General features: G+C 50.2%; 1 protein-coding gene across 1 annotated transcript in view; it reads left to right on the forward strand.

The window, feature by feature from the left end:
• The window catches only part of LOC141074884 (receptor-type tyrosine-protein phosphatase T-like), a 336,227-nt gene that overhangs the window by 115,175 nt on the left and 199,560 nt on the right, over window positions 1-21,492 (forward strand). The window contains exons 8-10 of the mRNA XM_073562192.1: window positions 8,667-8,930; window positions 11,728-11,825; window positions 13,734-13,923. Coding sequence (XP_073418293.1) covers window positions 8,667-8,930; window positions 11,728-11,825; window positions 13,734-13,923 — 552 coding nt within the window. The remainder of the gene's footprint in view (window positions 1-8,666; window positions 8,931-11,727; window positions 11,826-13,733; window positions 13,924-21,492) is intronic.

The following is a 21,492-nucleotide window of genomic DNA, read 5'->3' on the forward strand; positions in this document are numbered from 1 at the left end:
ACGACCCCCGCATGTCCTGTATGTAGGGGAGAGTATGACCCCCCGCGTGTCCTAAATGTAGAGGAGAGAACGACCCCCGCGTGTCCTGTATGTAGAGGAGAGTACGACCCCCGCGTGTCCTGTATGTAGAGGAGAGTACGACCCCCGCGTGTCCTGTATGTAGAGGAGAGTACGACCCCCACGTGTCTTGTATGTAGAGGAGAGAACGACCCCCGCGTGTCCTGTATGTAGAGGAGAGAACGACCCCCGCGTGTCCTGTGTGTAGACGAGAGTACGACCCCCACGTGTCCTGAATGTAGAGGAGAGAACGACCCCCGCATGTCCTGTATGTAGGGGAGAGTATGACCCCCCGCGTGTCCTAAATGTAGAGGAGAGAACGACCCCCACGTGTCTTGTATGTAGAGGAGAGAACGACCCCCGCGTGTCCTGTGTGTAGATGAGAGTACGACACCCACGTGTCCTGTATGTAGAGGAGAGTACGACCCCCGCGTGTCCTGTGTGTAGAGGAGAGTACTACCCCCGCGTGTCCTGTATGTAGGGGTTAGAATGACCCCCGCGTGTCCTGTGTGTAGACGAGAGTACGACCCCCACGTGTCCTGTATGTAGAGGAGAGTACGACCCCCGCATGTCCTGTATGTAGAGGAGAGAACGACCCCCGCGTGTCCTAAATGTAGAGGAGAGAACGACCCCCGTGTGTCCTGTATGTAGGGGAGAGAACGACCCCCGCGTGTCCTGTGTGTAGAGGAGAGTACGACCCCCGCGTGTCCTGTGTGTAGAGGAGAGTACGACCCCGGCGTGTCCTGTGTGTAGAGGAGAGTACGACCCCCGCGTGTCCTGTATGTAGAGGAGAGAACGACCCCCGCGTGTCCTGTATGTAGAGGAGAGTACGACCCCCGCCTGTCCTAAATGTAGAGGAGAGAACGACCCCCGCGTGTCCTGTATGTAGAGGAGAGAACGACCCCCGCGTGTCCTGTGTGTAGAGGAGAGAACGACCCCCGCGTGTCCTGTATGTAGGGGAGAGTATGAACCCCGCGTGTCCTTTATGTAGAGGAGAGTACGACCCCCACGTGTGACCTGTATGTAGAGGAAAGTACGACCCCCGCGTGTCCTGTATGTAGAGGAGAGTACGACCCCCGCGTGTCCTGTATGTAGAGGAGAGTACGACCCCCGCGTGTCAAGTATGTAGAGGAGAGAGTGGCCCCCGCGTGTCCTGTATGTAGAGGAGAGTACGACCCCCACGTGTGACCTGTATGTAGAGGAAAGTACGACCCCCGCGTGTCCTGTATGTAGAGGAGAGTACGACCCCCGCGTGTCCTGTATGTAGAGGAGAGTACGACCCCCGCGTGTCCTGTATGTAGAGGCGAGGACGACCCCCGCGTGTCCTGAATGTAGAGGAGAGAACGACCCCCGCGTGTCCTGTATGTAGAGGAGAGTACGACCCCCGCGTGTGACCTGTATGTAGAGGAGAGTACGACCCCCGCGTGTCCTGTATGTGGAGAAGAGAATGACCCCCGCATGTCGTGTATGTAGAGGAGAGTACGACCCCGCGTGTCCTGTATGTGGAGGAGAGAACGACCCCCACGTGTGACCTGTATGTAGAGGAGAGTACGACCCCCGCGTGTCCTGTATGTGGAGGAGAGAACGACCCCCGCATGTCCTGTATGTAGGGGAGAGTACGACCCCCGCGTTTGACCTGTATGTAGAGGAGAGTACGACCTCGCGTGTCCTGTATGTGGAGGAGAGAATGACCCCCGCGTGTCCTGTATGTGGAGGAGAGAACGACCCCCGCGTGTGTCCTGTATGTAGAGGAGAGTACGACCCCCGCGTGTCCTGTATGTAGAGGAGAGTACGACCCCCACGTGTCCTGTATGTAGAGGAGAGTACGACCCCCACGTGTCCTGTATGTAGAGGAGAGTACGACCCCCACGTGTCCTGTATGTAGAGGAGAGTACGACCCCCACGTGTCCTGTATGTAGAGGAGAGTACGACCCCCGCGTGTCCTGTATGTTGAGGAAAGTACGACCCCCCGTGTCCTGCATGTGGAGGAGAGAACGACCCCCGCGTGTCCTGAATGTAGAGGAGAGTACGACCCCCGCGTGTCCTGTATGTAGAGGAGAGTACGACCCCCGCGTGTCCTGTATGTAGAGGAGAGTCTGACCCCCGCGTGTCCTGTATGTAGAGGAGAGTACGACCCCCACGTGTCCTGTATGTAGAGGCGAGTACGACCCCCGCGTGTCCTGAATGTAGAGGAGAGAACGACCCCCGCGTGTCCTGTATGTAGAGGAGAGTACGACCCCCGCGTGTGACCTGTATGTAGAGGAGAGTACGACCCCCGCATGTCCTGTATGTGGAGAATAGAACGACCCCCGCATGTCGTGTATGTAGAGGAGAGTATGACCCCGCGTGTCCTGTATGTGGAGGAGAGAACGACCCCCGCGTGTGACCTGTATGTAGAGGAGAGTACGACCCCCACGTGTCCTGTATGTAGAGGAGAGTACGACCCCCGCGTGTCCTGTATGTGGAGGAGAGAACGACCCTCGCGTGTGTCCTGTATGTAGAGGAGAGTACGACCCCCGCGTGTGACCTGTATGTAGAGGAGAGTACGACCCCGCGTGTCCTGTATGTGGAGGAGAGAACGACCCCCGCGTGTCCTGTATGTGGAGGAGAGAACGACCCCCGCGTGTGTCCTGTATGTAGAGGAGAGTACGACCCCCGCATGTCCTGTATGTAGAGGAGAGTACGACCCCCACGTGTCCTGTATGTAGAGGAGAGTACGACCCCCGCGTGTGTCCTGTATGTAGAGGAGAGTACGACCCCCACGTGTCCTGTATGTAGAGGAGAGTACGACCCCCACGTGTCCTGTATGTAGAGGAGAGTACGACCCCCGCGTGTCCTGTATGTTGAGGAGAGTACGACCCCCCGTGTCCTGCATGTGGAGGAGAGAACGACCCCCGCGTGTCCTGAATGTAGAGGAGAGAACGACCCCCTTGTGTCGTGTATGTAGAGGAGAGTACGACCCCCGCGTGTCCTGTATGTGGAGGAAAGTACGACCCCTGCGTGTCCTGAATGTAGAGGAGAGAACGACCCCCTCGTGTCGTGTATGTAGAGGAGAGTACGACCCCCGCGTGTCCTGTATGTAGAGGAGAGAACGACCCCCGCGTGTCCTGAATGTAGAGGAGAGAACGACCCCCGCGTGTCCTGTATGTAGAGGAGAGTACGACCCCCGCATGTCCTGTATGTAGGGGAGAGTATGACCCCCCGCGTGTCCTAAATGTAGAGGAGAGAACGACCCCCACGTGTCCTGTATGTAGAGGAGAGAACGACCCCCGCGTGTCCTGTATGTAGAGGAGAGTACGACCCCCACGTGTCCTGTATGTAGAGGAGAGTATGACCCCCGCGTGTCCTGTGTGTAGAGGAGAGTACTACCCCCACGTGTCCTGTATGTAGAGGAGAGTACGGCCCCCGCGTGTCCTGTATGTAGAGGAGAGTACGACCCCCGCGTGTCCTGTATGTAGAGGAGAGTACGACCCCCGTGTGTCCTGTATGTAGAGGAGAGAACGATCCCCGCGTATCCTGTATGTAGAGGAGAGAGCGATCGCCGTGTGTCCTGTATGTAGAGGAGAGTACGACCCCCGCGTGTGACCTGTATGTAGAGGAAAGTACGACCCCCCGCGTGTCCTGTATGTAGAGGAGAGTCCGACCCCCGCGTGTCCTGTATGTAGAGGTGAGTACGACCCCCCGCGTGTCCTGTATGTAGAGGAGAGTACGACCCCCACGTGTCCTGTAAGTAGAGGAGAGTACGACCCCCGCGTGTGTCCTGTATGTAGAGGAGAGTACGACCCCCACGTGTCCTGTAAGTAGAGGAGAGTACGACCCCCGTGTGTCCTGTATGTAGAGGAGAGTACGACCCCCGCGTGTCCTGAATGTAGAGGAGAGTGCGGCCCCCGCGTGTCCTGTATGTAGAGGAGAGTACGACACCCACGTGTCCTGAATGTAGAGGAGAGTGCGACACCCGCGTGTCCTGAATGTAGAGGAGAGTGCGGCCCCCGCGTGTCTTGTATGTAGAGGAGAGTACGACCCCCGCGTGTCCTGAATGTAGAGGAGAGTACGACCCCCACGTGTCCTGTATGTAGAGGAGAGTACGACCCCCGCGTGTCCTGTATGTAGAGGAGAGTACGACCCCCGCGTGTCCTGTATGTAGAGGAGAGTACGGCCCCCGCGTGTCCTGTATGTAGAGGAGAGTACGACCCCCGCGTGTCCTGTATGTAGAGGAGAGTACGACCCCCGCGTGTCCTGTATGTAGAGGAGAGTACGACCCCCGCGTGTCCTGTATGTAGAGGAGAGTACGACCCCAGCGTGTCCTGTATGTAGAGGAGAGTACGACCCCCCGCGTGTCCTGTATGTAGAGGAGAGTACGACCCCCGCGTGTCCTGTATGTAGAGGAGAGTACGACCCCCGCGTGTCCTGTATGTAGAGGAGAGTACGACCCCCGCGTGTCCTGTATGTAGAGGAGAGTACGACCCCAGCGTGTCCTGTATGTAGAGGAGAGTACGACCCCCCGCGTGTCCTGTATGTAGATGAGAGTACGACCCCCGCGTGTCCTGAATGTAGAGGAAAGTGCGGCCCCCTCGTGTCCTGTATGTAGAGGAGAGTACGACCCCCGCGTGTCCTGTATGTAGAGGAGAGTGCGACCCCCGCGTGTGACCTGTATGTAGAGGAGAGTACGACCCCCGCGTGTCCTGTATGTAGAGGAGAGTACGGCCCCCGCGTGTCCTGTATGTAGAGGAGAGTACGACCCCCGCGTGTCCTGTATGTAGAGGAGAGTGCGACCCCCGCGTGTCCTGTATGTAGAGGAGAGTACGACCCCCGCGTGTCCTGTATGTAGAGGAGAGTACGGCCCCCGCGTGTCCTGTATGTAGAGGAGAGTACGACCCCCGCGTGTCCTGTATGTAGAGGAGAGAACGACCCCCGCGTGTCCTGTATGTAGAGGAGAGAACGATCCCCGCGTGTCCTGTATGTAGAGGAGAGAACGATCCCCGTGTGTCCTGTATGTAGAGGAGAGTACGACCCCCGCGTGTCCTGTATGTAGAGCAGAGTGCGACCCCCGCGTGTCCTGTATGTAGAGGAGAGTACGACCCCCGCGTGTCCTGTATGTAGAGGAGAGTGCGACCACCGCGTGTGACCTGTATGTAGAGGAGAGTACGACCCCCGCGTGTCCTGTATGTAGAGGAGAGTACGACCCCCGCGTGTCCTGAATGTAGAGGAGAGTGCGGCCTCCCGCGTGTCCTGTATGTAGAGGAGAGTACGATCCCCGCGTGTCCTGTATGTAGAGGAGAGTACGACCCCCGCGTGTCCTGTATGTAGAGGAGAGAACGACCCCCGCGTGTCCTGTATGTAGAGGAGGGTACGACCCCCGCGTGTCCTGTATGTAGAGGAGAGAACGACCCCCGCGTGTCCTGTATGTAGAGGAGAGTACGGCCCCCGCGTGTCCTGTATGTAGAGGAGAGTACGACCCCCGCGTGTCCTGTATGTAGAGGAGAGAACGACCCCCGCGTGTCCTGTATGTAGAGGAGAGAACGACCCCCGCGTGTCCTGTATGTAGAGGAGAGTACGGCCCCCGCGTGTCCTGTATGTAGAGGAGAGAACGACCCCCGCGTGTCCTGTATGTAGAGGAGAGAACGACCCCCGCGTGTCCTGTATGTAGAGGAGAGTACGGCCCCCGCGTGTCCTGTATGTAGAGGAGAGAACGACCCCCGCGTGTCCTGTATGTAGAGGATCGTACGACCCCCACGTTTCCTGTATGTAGAGGAGAGTACGACCCCCGCGTGTCCTGTATGTAGAGGAGAGTACGACCCCCGCGTGTCCTGTATGTAGAGGAGAGTACGACCCCCGCGTGTCCTGTATGTAGAGGAGAGTACGACTCCCGCGTGTCCTGTATGTAGAGGAGATTACGACCCCCGCGTGTCCTGTATGTAGAGGAGAGTACGACCCCCACGTTTCCTGTATGTAGAGGAGAGTACGACCCCCGCGTGTCCTGTATGTAGAGGAGAGTACGACCCCCGCGTGTCCTGTATGTAGAGGAGAGTACGACCCCCACGTTTCCTGTATGTAGAGGAGAGTACGACCCCCGCGAGTCCTGTATGTAGAGGAGAGTACGACCCCCGCGTGTCCTGTATGTAGAGGAGAGTACGACCCCCGCGTGTCCTGTATGTAGAGGAGAGTACGACTCCCGCGTGTCCTGAATGTAGAGGAGAGTGCGGCCCCCGCGTGTCCTGTATGTAGAGGAGAGTACGACCCCCGCGTGTCCTGTATGTAGAGGAGAGTACGGCCCCCGCGTGTCCTGTATGTAGAAGAGAGAACGACCCCCGCGTGTCCTGTATGTAGAAGAGAGAACGACCCCCGCGTGTCCTGTATGTAGAGGAGAGTACGACCCCCGCGTGTCCTGTATGTAGAGGAGAGTACGGCCCCCGCGTGTCCTGTATGTAGAGGAGAGTACGGCCCCCGCGTGTCCTGTATGTAGAGGAGAGTACGGCCCCCGCGTGTCCTGTATGTAGAGGAGAGTACGACCCCCGCGTGTCCTGTATGTAGAGGAGAGTACGACCCCCGCGTGTCCTGTATGTAGAGGAGAGTACGACCCCCGCGTGTCCTGTATGTAGAGGAGAGTACGACCCCCGCGTGTCCTGTATGTAGAGGAGAGTACGACCCCCGCGTGTCCTGTATGTAGAGGAGAGTACGACCCCCGCGTGTCCTGAATGTAGAGGAGAGTGCGGCCCCCGCGTGTCCTGTATGTAGAGGAGAGTACGACCCCTGCGTGTTCTGTATGTAGAGGAGAGAGCGACCCCCGCGTGTCCTGTATGTAGAGGAGAGTGCGACCCCCATTTGTTCTGTATATAACCTCGCCCAGTCCTTCATATAGAGCTTTTTATGAGGATTAGAGGAAGACAGTGAGTTGCATACACTGTGATGGCCCCCTACATACACTATGATGGCCCCCTACATACACTATGATGGCCCCCTACATACACTATGATGGCCCCCTACATACACTATGATGGCCCCCTACATACACTATGATGGCCCCCTACATACACTATGATGGCCCCCTACATACACTATGATGGCCCCCTACATACACTATGATGGCCCCCTACATACACTATGATGGCCCCCTACATACACTATGATGGCCCTCTACATACACTATGATGGCTCCCTACATACACTATGATGGCCCCCTACATACACTATGATGGCCCCCTACATACACTATGATGGCCCCTTACATACACTATGATGGCCCCTTACATCCAGCATGATGGCCCCCTATATACACTATGATGGCCCCTTACATACAGTATGACGGCCCTCTACATACACTATGATGGCCCCCTACATACACTATGATGGCCCTCTACATACACTATGATGGCTCCCTACATACACTATGATGGCCCCCTACATACACTATGATGGCCCCCTACATACACTATGATGGCCCCTTACATACACTATGATGGCCCCTTACATCCAGCATGATGGCCCCCTATATACACTATGATGGCCCCTTACATACAGTATGACGGCCCCCTACATACAGTATAATTTAATAAAATCCTACACACCCCAGCACACCTTGCTCCCGTCCTCTTCAGCCACTGTGTCCTCATTTATCTCATCAAGCAGTGGTCAGAGTGATGCAATGATGTCTCTGCACGGCCCGGTGTCCCCTATATGGGGCCGGTCTCCAACAGTCCGGAGGTAGCCTGTAGCCATCCGGAATAAGTGGGGTAGGTAGGGAAGCAATGGCGCTCTGTTCTGGCACAGCTAGTATCAGTTGTCCTCAGGTATTGTCCAAGTTTTTGCAGCCCAAAACTGTCTGACACCTCTCACATTTGCCTGATGGTCAGTCCAGCTCTACTTTAACCCCCTCATGGCCGCCCATACAGCTTGCTATGACTGTTAGAAGTGAGTAGTGGACGGAAAACACAACGAGTGTGAATTACAGCTGACTCCCTGCTCCATCAGCCACAATCTATTGTGACAGAGGCGCATAGACCCCCATAGAGAATCTATGTAGTATTGTCAAGAGGAAGATGAGAGACACCAGACCCAACTATGCAGACGAGCTGAAGGCTGCTATCAAAGCAACCTGGGCTTCCATAACCCCTCAGCAGCGCCACAGGCTGATCGCCTCTATGCCACACTGCACTGATGCAGTAATTGATGCAGAAGGAGCCCTGACCAAGTATCGAGTGCATTTACTTGTCATACATTTCAGATTTTACAATCATTTTTCACGCTGGTGTTATAAAGTATTCTAATTTACTGAGATAATGACTTTTGGGTTCTCATTGGCTGTGAGCCATAATCATCAACATTACCAGAAATAAACCCGTGAGATAGATCACTCTGTGTGTAATGACTCTAGAGAATAGAGGAGAGGCACTGTCTGTAGTGAAGAACTGAAATAAATTCACTTTTTGATGATATTCTGATTTTGGGAGAAGCCCCTGTAAGTCCAGATATATGACGGAGCGGAGATGTCCCTGCTGTCTGTATATTGGGGTCCGCAGCCCTCCTTGTACACTGATGAGGGTCATTATCTGCTTGACATCACTTCTATGGATGATGTAAGATCTTACATGAATCTTTCTCTGTTTTGTTAGGAGTGAATGTGACGGTCCTGGAGGTGACCTCCACCAGTGTCAGCCTGCGCATCAGGTGCTCCCCGGATCAGTGCCACAACCCCTGGACCTCTTATATCTCCTCCTGTATATACCTCAGCAGGGCCTATAAAGGATGTCAGATTGGAAAAGAGGTGACCTTCTCCGGTCTGGAGCCAGTTACACAATATGAATTCCTCGTTACACGAGTCTCGGGTCGGTCATCCCTCCATCTGAAGACATTAACCATCAGTACTGGGGAGTCAGGTGAGACCACCGCACACTGCCCTGATATCTGTACCCCGGCCCTCATACATCACACTATCTGACAATGTATCATGGACAAGTGTCAGATCCCAGAGTCTGACCTCTGCTCTTGGCTCTCTGAAGCCACCGTGGCACGCTCAGTTGTTGACTTCTAGTGGTCTGCTGGAATCCACATGGGCCATGGTGAGACCACCGCACACTGCCCTGATATCTGTACCCCGGCCCTCATACATCACACTATCTCACAATGTATCATGGACAAGTGTCAGATCCCAGAGTCTGACCTCTGCTCTTGGCTCTCTGAAGCCACTGTCGCAAGCTCAGTTGTTGACTTCTAGTGGTCTGCTGGAATCCACATGGGCCATGATTCATAGCGCCCACCTCACAGGCAGCGCTGTTACCGGACTCTGAGCTCCAACATACCATGCTCACCTATCGCTCATTCCTGGGGCACTCCTTATCATTATATGGGCTTCATGGCCATCCTTCTCTCGTCACTCCGCCGTCACCTCTGTCTGCACATGACCCGTAACGCACCAGTCACAGTTTTGCCAGAGCCCATGGTGCGGTGCGAGATCTTACCGTCACAGGGCGATTATCGGGCTGCCCTTCTGCGCGCACAGAATCACTGCAATCAGTACATGTGAAGAAACTTATGGATAATGGAATAATGATTTTAGCCCCAATTCCTGGTTCCAGAAAAAACTTTTCCAGGAGTTTTCTGTAATGTTTAAATAAGAACCGTACTTTCAATAAAAGTTGCATAAATCAGTAGTACAGGCAAATATGATGAACTTGGTAATATATCTTATCAGGGAAATCAGCTCATCCACTTATCAGACACAAAAACAAGCAGAGAGATACAGAAAGATCATGCTGAGATGTTTATCTAGTATGTAATCTGGCTCCAGAGCTGGAGTCAGAGCCACATAGCTCAGTACTGCGGTTTATTTCCTCCAAGCTGCTGCTGTCTTGTTTCTCTTTGCTCAGCAGAGTGAGGAAACAGGCAGGGAGAGACACAAAGATTGTGCTGAGCTTTCTAACAACTCTTTTACCTCACTCTAGTGCTGGAGTCACAGAAACACAGCTGAGTATTTCATGCTGCTGCTTGTTTCTGTATACTATAAAGTTAAAAAAAAAAAGTAGTGAAGAACATAAATCCATCTCTCTCCTTCTGCCAGCTCTGAGTGGCTTGCAAATTATAAATGAAGCTATCCGAGAGGAAAAACTGGTGAAAATGCAGAATACAAATCATATAATGTACGGAACAGTGTTATTCCTCCTGTACTCACACAGGACAGCTGATTCTGAAAAGTTGATTGAAAATACAGTTGGGCTTTAAAAAATCACATGTAAATTAGTGATGAGTGAATGTGCTCGGACATCGTCTTCCCGGAGCACACACACTGGGAGTGCTCGTACACTATGTTCGAGTCCCTGCGGCTGCATGATTCGAGGCTGTTAGACACAGGACATGTGGGGATTCCCTAACAAACAGGCAATCCCTGCATGTGTTGAGGCTGTCTAATCATGTAGACAGGAACATAATACACGAGCACTACAAGATGCTCGAATAACACCCGAGCATGCTCAGATAAGACTTTATCCAAGCATGTCCGCTCATCACTAGTGTAAAAGTACTGTCCGGAGCAAGCTGCCTCTCCCCCCACGGTGTAGGCAAAGGCCGGCATGACAGGGGGTTGGAGGGGGTGTGGATAGAATTATTGGGGTGGGGTATGCAAAAAGGGGGTTTTATAGGCGAGCTGAGGGAGGGGGTTTAGGCATTTCCCGCTCCAGAGTCCGCGGGAGCACTCCCGCCCGCCCTTATTTTGTTTTGTCAGATGGGTTGGCTTTAGGGAACTTTGTTTTGGGTCATGGTGGCCATGCTGCGGTTTAGGGGGGTCCTTGAAGTTGTTGATAAATTGGTCTGGGGGATCCATGGGTATATGGATTCCTCAGTTGGTGTTACATTTTGGTTTTCTGGTCTGGTGATTTTGGGGGGATTTTGGCAATATTTGGCTGGATCCCTGGGGTTACAGTAAGTGGACAATGGAACCCTTCGGGGTATTTGGTGCTCCTGATCCAGTGGGGTAACGGCTGGGAGTAAGCTATGGTCAGTTACTTAATCACCAGATCTTCGAGCTTCAAGGACCCTTCCCGTGTTATTTATCTACTGTTAAATATTTGTATGTTTTTTAATAAAGGAAGCTATGGCCAATTATTATCCCATATTTGGTGTTAGTGTCTTCATTCAGGGGAGGAATTGTTTGTGTAGGGGTATGGAGTGAGGTAGGACGCCCACCGGAACATCGACAATACCAAGATCAGTCACTTAGTAATGTGATGTCTCACTCTGTACGGCGTCCTCACCAACAGTCATGTGACTGCCATTGTGTGGTTTATTAGGTTTATTCCCTGCTTATGTGACATATCATACTCACAGATTACATCGCCCAGGTCCACTGCTCCTCGCTCTCCTCTTTTCCTTGTCTCTGGAGGGATATGGTTCTCATGCTGGGCAGCAGATGGTGCAGAAGAGCGAACAGACTGAACACAGTGATAGAATATATCTATTTATGGCGAGGCATGAAGGTCATAATGATAGGAAATGGAATTCTGTCCATGGTGAAGCCAGCCCCAGCGAGCGCACAAGTCCAGAGGTGGACATCTCCTGCGATTTGGAGGCCTCACCTGGTGGCACAGGTTCTTTCCTCCATAGGCCACTGTGAATGGTTATCAGATGTCGTCCAGTAAGACATCGCTAGATAGTGAGGATGACATCTCCTTTTCTCTACAGTCCCCGGAGCGCCGGAGATTGTGCGGACGCCCAGCATGGAGGACGGTACAATCGTCTGGAGGCTGGATAGTGACAAGGGGATCATCACTGGATTTGAGGTAAGACATCTGTGGTCTTAATGAAACTGACCTGATCTGCGCAGAAATTCTCTTATAAAACACTGAAGCTGGAGACTTACAGCACCATATTGGTTTATGTCCTTCATTTCTGAGCGTTGTAGTAGACACAGAAGCCTCAGAATATCAAGCCAATAGCGGGAAGCTCCTAAGTTGGGATGATCCTCTTCCGCAGGTATGAAGGAGCTGGAGCGGGCCTACCGTGGCCTTGAGGCGCGTCTACATTAGCCACATTTGCTTCTAGCCCCATCTCAGTTTTTATTGTATTTAGGGATTTATTCATAAAGTGAATTCAACTTTTCCAGCTAATTTTTAGTAACTTTTGAGCTTAAAGAAGTTATGTAATAAATAAAAATGAGAAAAAACAAAACTCTTCACTGTAAAAATACATATCCTACCCATCCACGCTCCTCCTCCTCTGTGCTCCTCCTCTACACCCACACCCCTCTTGACCTCACCTTCCCCTTGGTCATCTTCAAAATGTCCTCATCCTCCTCTAGACCCCTCTTCCTTGTCCAGACCCCTTGGCTTCTTTGCAGTCATCCAAGCAGGAGGATATTGCTAGCTAGAACAAAACACAATGGACTTTGAGACTAAGAGCTGTCTGCTCCATCTCTCTTCCATCATCTGTTGGTGAGGTTGGAAGGTCCACCTTCACATTAGATGGTTGCCCGGTTCAGCTAGATTCACTGTAATGTATATAGGAGCCTTTTACATGCAGGACCTGCAGAGGTCCAGTGTAGTCTAAGACACACCCCCTGTATCATCATTGGTCCATGCTGCTCCCTCCCTCTTCCTGTAGCTCCGCCTCCTCAGATTTCCTCCAGTGTATGACAGTTCAGCAGGAAACAGTCAGCAGAGAATTAATACAGAGGGAGAAGGATTATTATAAAGTACAAATTACTGAGAAAAAAGGAAATGCACAAAGACTGAGGGGTAGAAGTCCTAACCTCTTACGGACCACCACTACTCCTTCCAACGGTGGTCATTAGGAGCCTTATTCTACAGAGCTGACGCTGCCCTTATTGATCCCATCGATTGCTAGGTCACAGAGCGTCTGCTCATCTGATCTTTCGATTAATCGTAGTCCGTCTGATAGAGGAGGTCAGCCATTGCTGTCGTCTGCTCATGCCTCAGGAGATGTAGACCTAGACCCCTGCTTTATGCTCTGCATATTCTACCTGCACGCAGAGCATGTAGTAATGGAAGGAGCAGAGAAGTTTACATAAAGGATTGTTCAGCCATTACTGTATGGATTTTCAGTGTAAGAACAGCAGCATCATCAGGTTGAAGAGATCTATAAAGTATAGTAAAACCTGGAAACAGATCCACTGACATTCCTTTAATGATCTGCTCCGTGTACTGCTCTGTGTTAGTCTGGGTCTAGACATATGACAGTTCAGGAGATTAGGTGAGGTGATCGCCGCCTCTAGGGGCTCATGGGCACGGCAAGAAGGAGTTCTGCACCGGGCAAATTTGATGCAACCAGTCACAACCAGTTTTATTTGCCCTGTATATATATATAGAAACATAATACACCAATAATGCGAAAAAAAATCCTGAGGTGCCGGCCACTAACTGCACGGGTAAATGCTAACTCGAGAGCCGCACCGAGTGCACAGCGTCCCAGACAAATCCAGCTGCACTCACAGCAGATTTCCAGGAGCATAGAGTGCGTCAGCGGGTGAACGCTCGACTCCCTCACACCTGAGCATCGCAGATTAGCCACAATCATCCCAAAACCTGGAGTGGCCATATGTAGAGTGTCCGTGCTCCTGACCCCTGAGCACCGGGGCCCGGATGACATGTACAGTCACACACGGTCTCTGCTCCTCTCACAATATCACTCCACATCGCGACTTTTTCTTCTTTCTCTTCTGTCTCCTACAGCTGAACATCATGGCCTGGAGAGATTACAATTGTTCCTTCTCAATAAATGTGACTGAGCGATTCCCCCCCAATGTCACCCGGTACAACATTAATCTTCAACACGGGACCAACTACACATTTCATCTCCGAGGATTCACATCTGTAGGAGGAGGAGAATATAACAAAGCCACATTGGAAACTCCTATTGGAGGTAATGAAAACAACAAAGCATATCCATTAGTGTTATTCTTATTATATTCTCTGAGAGGCTAATAAGAAATGTTTATTATAGCACAAGTATTAACACTATTCTGTCTTCAGTCTCCAGTAGGGAGAGCTCCCTGTATACAGAGATACATAAGATCCTGTCTGCAGCCACCACTAGGGGGAGCTCCCTGTATACAGAGATACATAAGATCCTGTCTGCAGCCACCACTAGGGGGAGCTCCCTGTTTACAGAGATACATGATAAGATCCTGTCTGCAGCCACCACTAGGGGGAGCTCCCTGTATACAGAGATACATAAGATCCTGTCTGCAGCCACCACTAGGGGGAGCTCCCTGTATACAGAGATACATAAGATCCTGTCTACAGCCACCACTAGGGGGAGCTCCCTGTATACAGAGATACATGATAAGATCCTGTCTGCAGCCACCACTAGGGGGCGCTCCCTGTATACAGAGATACATAAGATCCTGTCTGCAGCCACCACTAGGGGGAGCTCCCTGTGTACAGAGATACATAAGATCCTGTCTGCAGCCACCACTAGGGGGAGCTCCCTGTATACAGATATACATGATAAGGTCCTGTCTGCAGTCACCACTAGGGGAAGCTCCCTGTATACAGAGATACATAAGATCCTGTCTGCAGCCACCACTAGGGGGAGCTCCCTGTATACAGAGATACATGATAAGATCCTGTCTGCAGCCACCACTAGGGGGAGCTCCCTGTATACAGAGATACATGATAAGATCCTGTCTGCAGCCACCACTAGGGGGAGCTCCCTGTATACAGATATACATGATAAGATCCTGTCTGCAGTCACCACTAGGGGAAGCTCCCTGTATACAGAGATACATGATAAGATCCTGTCTGCAGCCACCACTAGGGGGAGCTCCCTGTATACAGAGATACATAAGATCCTGTCTGCAGTCACCACTAGGGGGATCTCCCTGTATACATAGATACATGATAAGATCCTGTCTGCAGCCACCACTAGGGGGAGCTCCCTGTATACAGAGATACATGATAAGATCCTGTCTGCAGCCACCACTAGGGGGAGCTCCCTGTATACAGAGATACATGATAAGATCCTGTCTGTAGCCACCACTAGGGGGAGCTCCCTGTGTACAGAGATACATGATAAGATCCTGTCTGCAGTCACCACTAGGGGGCGCTCCCTGTATACAGAGATACATAAGATCCTGTCTGCAGCCACCACTAGGGGGAGCTCCCTGTATACAGAGATACATGATAAGATCCTGTCTGCAGCCACCACTAGGGGGAGCTCCCTGTATACAGATATACATGATAAGATCCTGTCTGCAGTCACCACTAGGGGGAGCTCCCTGTATACAGAGATACATAAGATCCTGTCTGCAGCCACCACTAGGGGGATCTCCCTGTATACAGAGAAAAATAAGATCCTGTCTGCAGCCACCACTAGGGGGAGCTCCCTGTACACAGAGATACATGATAAGATCCTGTCTGTAGCCACCACTAGGGAGAGCTCTCTGTATACAGAGATACATAAGATCCTGTCTGCAGTCACCACTAGGGGGAACTCCCTGTATACATAGATACATGATAAGATCCTGTCTGCAGCCACCACTAGGGGGAGCTCCCTGTATACAGAGATACATGATAAGATCCTGTCTGTAGCCACCACTAGGAGGAGCTCCCTGTATACAGAGATACATGATTAGATCCTGTCTGTAGCCACCACTAGGGGGAGCTCCCTGTATACAGAGATACATAAGATCCTGTCTGCAGCCACCACTAGTGGGACCTCCCTGTATACATAGATACATGATAAGATCCTGTCTGCAGCCACCACTACGGGGAGCTCCCTGTATACAGATACATGATAAGATCCTGTCTGCAGTCACCAATAGGGGGAGCTCCCTGTATACAAAGATACATAAGATCCTGTCTGCAGTCACCACTAAGGGGAGCTCCCTGTATACAGAGATACATGATAAGATCCTGTCTGTAGCCACCAGTAGGGGGAGCTCCCTGTATACAGAGATACACAATAGCATGTATGATAAGTTGATAACATTCTGTCTGTCTGCAGCCACCACTGGGAGAATCTGTCCCTGTGGCTTCCATATTGTTTCTTCAAGCTTATTCTTTGGCTTTGCTTCGTAGGCGATTATTGTTTTTACTAAATACTGCAATTCTAGACAACTGCAGTGCATATAACAAGCAGGCAGATGATTACAGGTAGTGTTGAGCATTCCGATACCGCAAGTATCGGGTATCGGCCGATACTTGCTGTATCGGAATTCCGATACCGACTTCCGATATTTTTTCAATATCGGAATTCGGCATCGGAATCGGAAGTTCAGTTGATTGACGGCCTGACGTCATCATGATGCGCGGTGTGTGCGCATCATGATGCGCCGTCATTTCGGGCCTTCCGGGGGTCTCTGCCGGCCTGCCGGGGGGCTGTGCCGGCCTGCCGGGGGGCTGTGTGGACTGCCCGGGGTCTGTACCGGCCTGCCGGGGGGCTGTGCCGGCCTGCCGGTGGTCTGTGCACCCTGTGGGGGTCTGTACCGGCCTGCCGGGGGGCTGTGCCGGCCTGCCGGGGGGCTGTGCTGATGTCCGGGGGTCTGTGCAAGCATCGTCCGATGGGACTACAAGTCCCATCGGGCGATGCCTGCTACCATGACAGTGATTGACACATTAGCCAATGATGGGACAGTAGTAGTCCCATCATCCGGCTAATGTGTTAAATGTTAAAAAAAAAAAAAAAAAAAAAAAAAAAAAATACTACATACATACTACATGCATGCTACATACATACTACATGCATGCTACATACATACTACATATATACTACATACATACTACATACATGCTACATACATACTGCATGCTACATACATACTACATACATACTACATGCATGCTACATACATACTACATATATACTACATACATACTACATACATGCTACATACATACTGCATGCTACATACATACTACATACATACTACATGCATGCTACATACATACTACATATATACTACATACATACTACATACATGCTACATACATACTGCATGCTACATACATACTACATACATACTACATGCATGCTACATACATACTACATATATACTACATACATACTACATACATGCTACATACATACTGCATGCTACATACATACTACATACATACTACATACATACTACATATATACTACATACATACTACATACATGCTACATACATACTGCATGCTACATACATACTACATACATACTACATATATACTACATGCATGCTACATACATACTACATATATACTACATGCATGCTACATACATACTACATGCTACATACATACTACATATATACTACATACATACTACATACATGCTACATACATACTACATACATACTACATACATACTACATACATGCTACATACATACTACATGCATGCTACATACATACTACATGCATGCTACATACATACCACATACATACTACATGCTACATACATGCTACATACATACTACATGCTACATACATACCACATATATACTACATACATACAATACATTCATACAATACATACATAGACATACAGTACATATAACATAGAGTAACATACTTACCAATACTTGTCACATTGTTCCCCGAAGCCATTGTCTTTTCCGGGATAAATATTAACATAACAAACCACAAAAATACTCACCCACGATCCGAAGCAGTCCACGAGTGTGTCCCACGACGATCTTGGGTAGAGAACTGCAGCATCAGATGATGCTGCCGTTCTCTACGGGCTGCAGGAATCCAATGACGGAAGGTAGGTATCCTTCCGCACTGTATTCCTCCGCCACTTAAAAAAAAAAAGTCCCTAGTCTCACTTTATGCCATTGCTGTGTGGGAATTTCCCATGTAGTATGTATGTAGTATATATGTAGTATGTATGTAGCATGTAGTATGTATGTAGCATGCATGTAGTATATATGTAGTATGTATGTAGCATGTAGTATGTATGTAGCATGCATGTAGTATATATGTAGTATGTATGTAGCATGTAGTATGTATGTAGCATGCATGTAGTATATATGTAGTATGTATGTAGCATGCATGTAGTATGTAGCATGTAGTATGTATGTAGCATGCATGTAGTATATATGTGTTATGTATGTAGCATGTAGCATGCATGTAGTATGTATGTAGTATATATGTGGTATGTATGTAGCATGCAGTATGTATGTAGCATGCATGTAGTATATATGTAGTATGTATGTTGCATGTAGTATTTATGTAGTATGAATGTAGCATGTATGTAGTATGCATGTTGTATGTATGTAGCATGTAATTTTTTTTTTTTTTTTTTTTTTTTACATTTAACACATTAGCCGGATGATGGGACTACTACTGTCCCATCATTGGCTAATGTGTCAATCACTGTCATGGTAGCAGGCATCGCCCGATGGGACTTGTAGTCCCATCGGACGATGCCTGCACAGACCCCCGGAGCCTGCACAGACCACCGGCAGGCCGGCACAGCCCCCCGGCAGGCCGGCACAGCCCCCCGGCAGGCCGGCACAGCCCCCCGGAGCCTGCACAGCCCCCCGGCAGGCCGGCACAGCCCCCCGGCAGGCCGGCACAGCCCCCCGGCAGGCCGGCACAGCCCCCCGGAGCCTGCACAGACCACCGGCAGGCCGGCACAGACCACCGGAGCCTGCACAGACCCCCTGGCAGGCCGGCACAGCCCCCCGAAAGGCCCGTACAGACCCCAGAGAGGCTGTACAAGGGCAGGAAAGGGTTTTTCTTATTCCGATACCGGAAGTCCCATAGACTTGAATGGGACTTCCGGTATCGGAATCGGCGATACCGATACTTTTTTTAAAGATCGGCCGATACCATCCGATACGATACTTTGAAGTATCGGACGGTATCGCTCAACTCTAATTACAGGTTAAAAAAAGACATAACAATTTTTTTTTTTTTTAAGAAAAGCTAACATTTGAATGATGTCATTTTTTTGGTCTGCACAACACCTAAATAAATACAATAAAAATCAATCAAAACTTCATAAGAACCTTACATTGTAAAAACTAATAATGTCAGAAGCCCAAAAAACACAAATCTATTATCGGATAAATAAAGTTATGCGTCTCAGCAGCACTGTGCAACCTTTTTTTACTTTCCTAATTTTCTTCATTACTGAACTAGTAAAAAATAAACTCTACATGTTTAGAATGGCCGTATTCAGACTGGCCTGGAGAATATTGCTGAAAGGTCAATTTTACTTAATTATTGATGTAATAAATAGTGTTGAGCATTCCGATACTGAGTTCCGATACTTTTAGCAAATCGAATACTGGAATCGGAAGTTCCCATAATACTATGAGCCAGTTTGATTTGTTTCAGCCAATGACAATCCTCAGAATTGTGGGCACATCCTGTTAGGCATGTAGGCATGTTAACTAATGGCATGGCTGTGATTGGCTGCTGAAATGACGTCATGATGTACTATAAAAGCCGCCGCCATTTCGGGTTCACTCTTGCTGTGAATTCAGTTAGGGACAGGCTGCTGTTCAAGACTCTGAGTGACAGTTAGAGATAGCGTTTTTCACAATCATAGTGTGCTTTACCCAGGCTACATAATCCACTACTGTAGCTTTCTTTTGCCTTGTAGCAGTGTTCACAGCTGTCTGAGAGGTCTCTGTGTGTGTGAGTGCAGCTCACGCTGTAGTGTGTCTTGCAGCTACGTCTGGTTGTAGGCCGCTCAGCGTGCGTCACTGCCTCATACATATTTTTCTTTTATTGCAGCTCATTTTTTATTCTCCTATTAGTGTGCATCCATCCATATCCATATACATTGGTTGGTTGCAAACACTATATAGGAGTAGACAGCGGAGCCTCTCTGCAGCCTTTCAGTGCTAGTGCCCACTTATCTGCACTGTTCACGGCTGTCTGAGAGGTCTCTGTGTGTGAGTGCAGCTCACACTGTAGTGTGTCCTACAGCTACGTCTGGTTGTAGGCCGCTCAGCGTGCGTCACTGCCTCATACATATTGTTCTTATTTTGCTGCTCATTTTTCATTCTCCTATTAGTGTGCATCCATCCGTATCCCCATACGGTGGTTGCAAACACTCTAGGAGTACACAGCGGAGCCTCTCTGCAGCCTTTCAGTGCTAGTGCCCACTTATCTGCACTGTTCACAGCTGTCTGAGAGGTCTCTGTGTGTGAGTGCAGCTCACGCTGTAGTGTGTCCTACAACTACGTATGCTTGTAGGCCGCTCAGCGTGCGTCACTGCCTCACACATATTTTTCTTTTATTGCAGCTCATTTTTTCTTCTCCTATTAGTGTGCATCCATCCATATCCATCTACATTGGTTGGTTGCAAACACTATATAGAAGTAGATAGAGGAGCCTTTTTTCTGACTTGTGCCCTTCAGCCGTAGCCAGATTAGTGTTACCCTATTTTTTGGAGCCTCATCTTTTGCATTGTAGGTTACCTTCTTGCATTGTAATAGCTCCAAAAAGTTTGTGATACTGTCGCTTTCACATCTTTGGTCACATCCTTTTTGTTTTTTTGAAAAAAAACAAAACAAAATAAAGTTCACCAAACACTCCACTTGACAGTTGTGTAGGCCACATTAGCTCATATTAAAGTGTAGTCCACACACTTTATAAAATTAGTGTTTCTTATACCTGTTACCAGCTGTTCAGGAATAAGAACACTAAGCCCCCCCTTTGTACTTTTCTGCCTATCTTTATCAGTCTACCAAGATGAAGAAGGCAGGGAGTAAGGCACGTGGGCGTGGAGTTTCAGCAGGGAGAGGACGTGGGGTTCTGCAGGGAGAGGATGTGGGGATTCTGTGCCTGCTGCGGGCACCAGTGAGTCAGCATCCCCCAGTTTTAGCAGGCAACAGTCCTTTATGCGCAGCTTTGTAGGACCTCGCCGTACCCCACTGCTGCGGGAGGAACAAATTGAAGCCGTTGTCGGAGGATGGCAGCTAACGCATCGACTTCAATGACTTCCACGTCCTCTCAGGGCCAGAGCACTGAAGAGCAACCATCTGTCTCTTAACCACCTGCCAAATTGCCCAGGCAGTCAGAGAGCCCTGGACAGGAGCCATCACAGTCTCTACTTCTGTTCTCTGAATCTGTTGGCTTGGAAAGAGGGGGCCAGCAATGCAGCATTCAAGAATGTGAAGAAGAGGAAGTATGCAGTGATGCACAACTGCTTTGTCCCTCTGAATCTGAAGAGGCGGGTGGGCCAGTGCCTATGGTCAGCACACCTCAGTACGCATCTGATGATGACGAGACTCAGGTGCCACTTTCTGGTGCGTACAGTGCTGATGAGACTACCCAGGAGAAGCAGGTGTTTGAAGAGGGGAGTGTAGATGATGAGGTCCTTGACCCATCATGGCGTGAGGAACAGGAAGGTGGTGGGAGCAGCTCTGAGGAAGAGATTCCCCGAACGGCCAAAACAGGAGGGAGAGGGATGGGGCAGACTTGGTTGCCTGTAGCCTCCACTTCGGCACCCATTAGGAGCATTCCTCTTCCAAGAGCCAAAAAGG

The sequence above is a fragment of the Dendrobates tinctorius genome, unplaced genomic scaffold (genome assembly GCF_039654945.1).
Source record: "Dendrobates tinctorius isolate UK_male_01 unplaced genomic scaffold, ASM3965494v1 ptg000342l, whole genome shotgun sequence".
In the NCBI taxonomy this organism is placed as follows: Eukaryota; Metazoa; Chordata; class Amphibia; order Anura; family Dendrobatidae; genus Dendrobates; species Dendrobates tinctorius.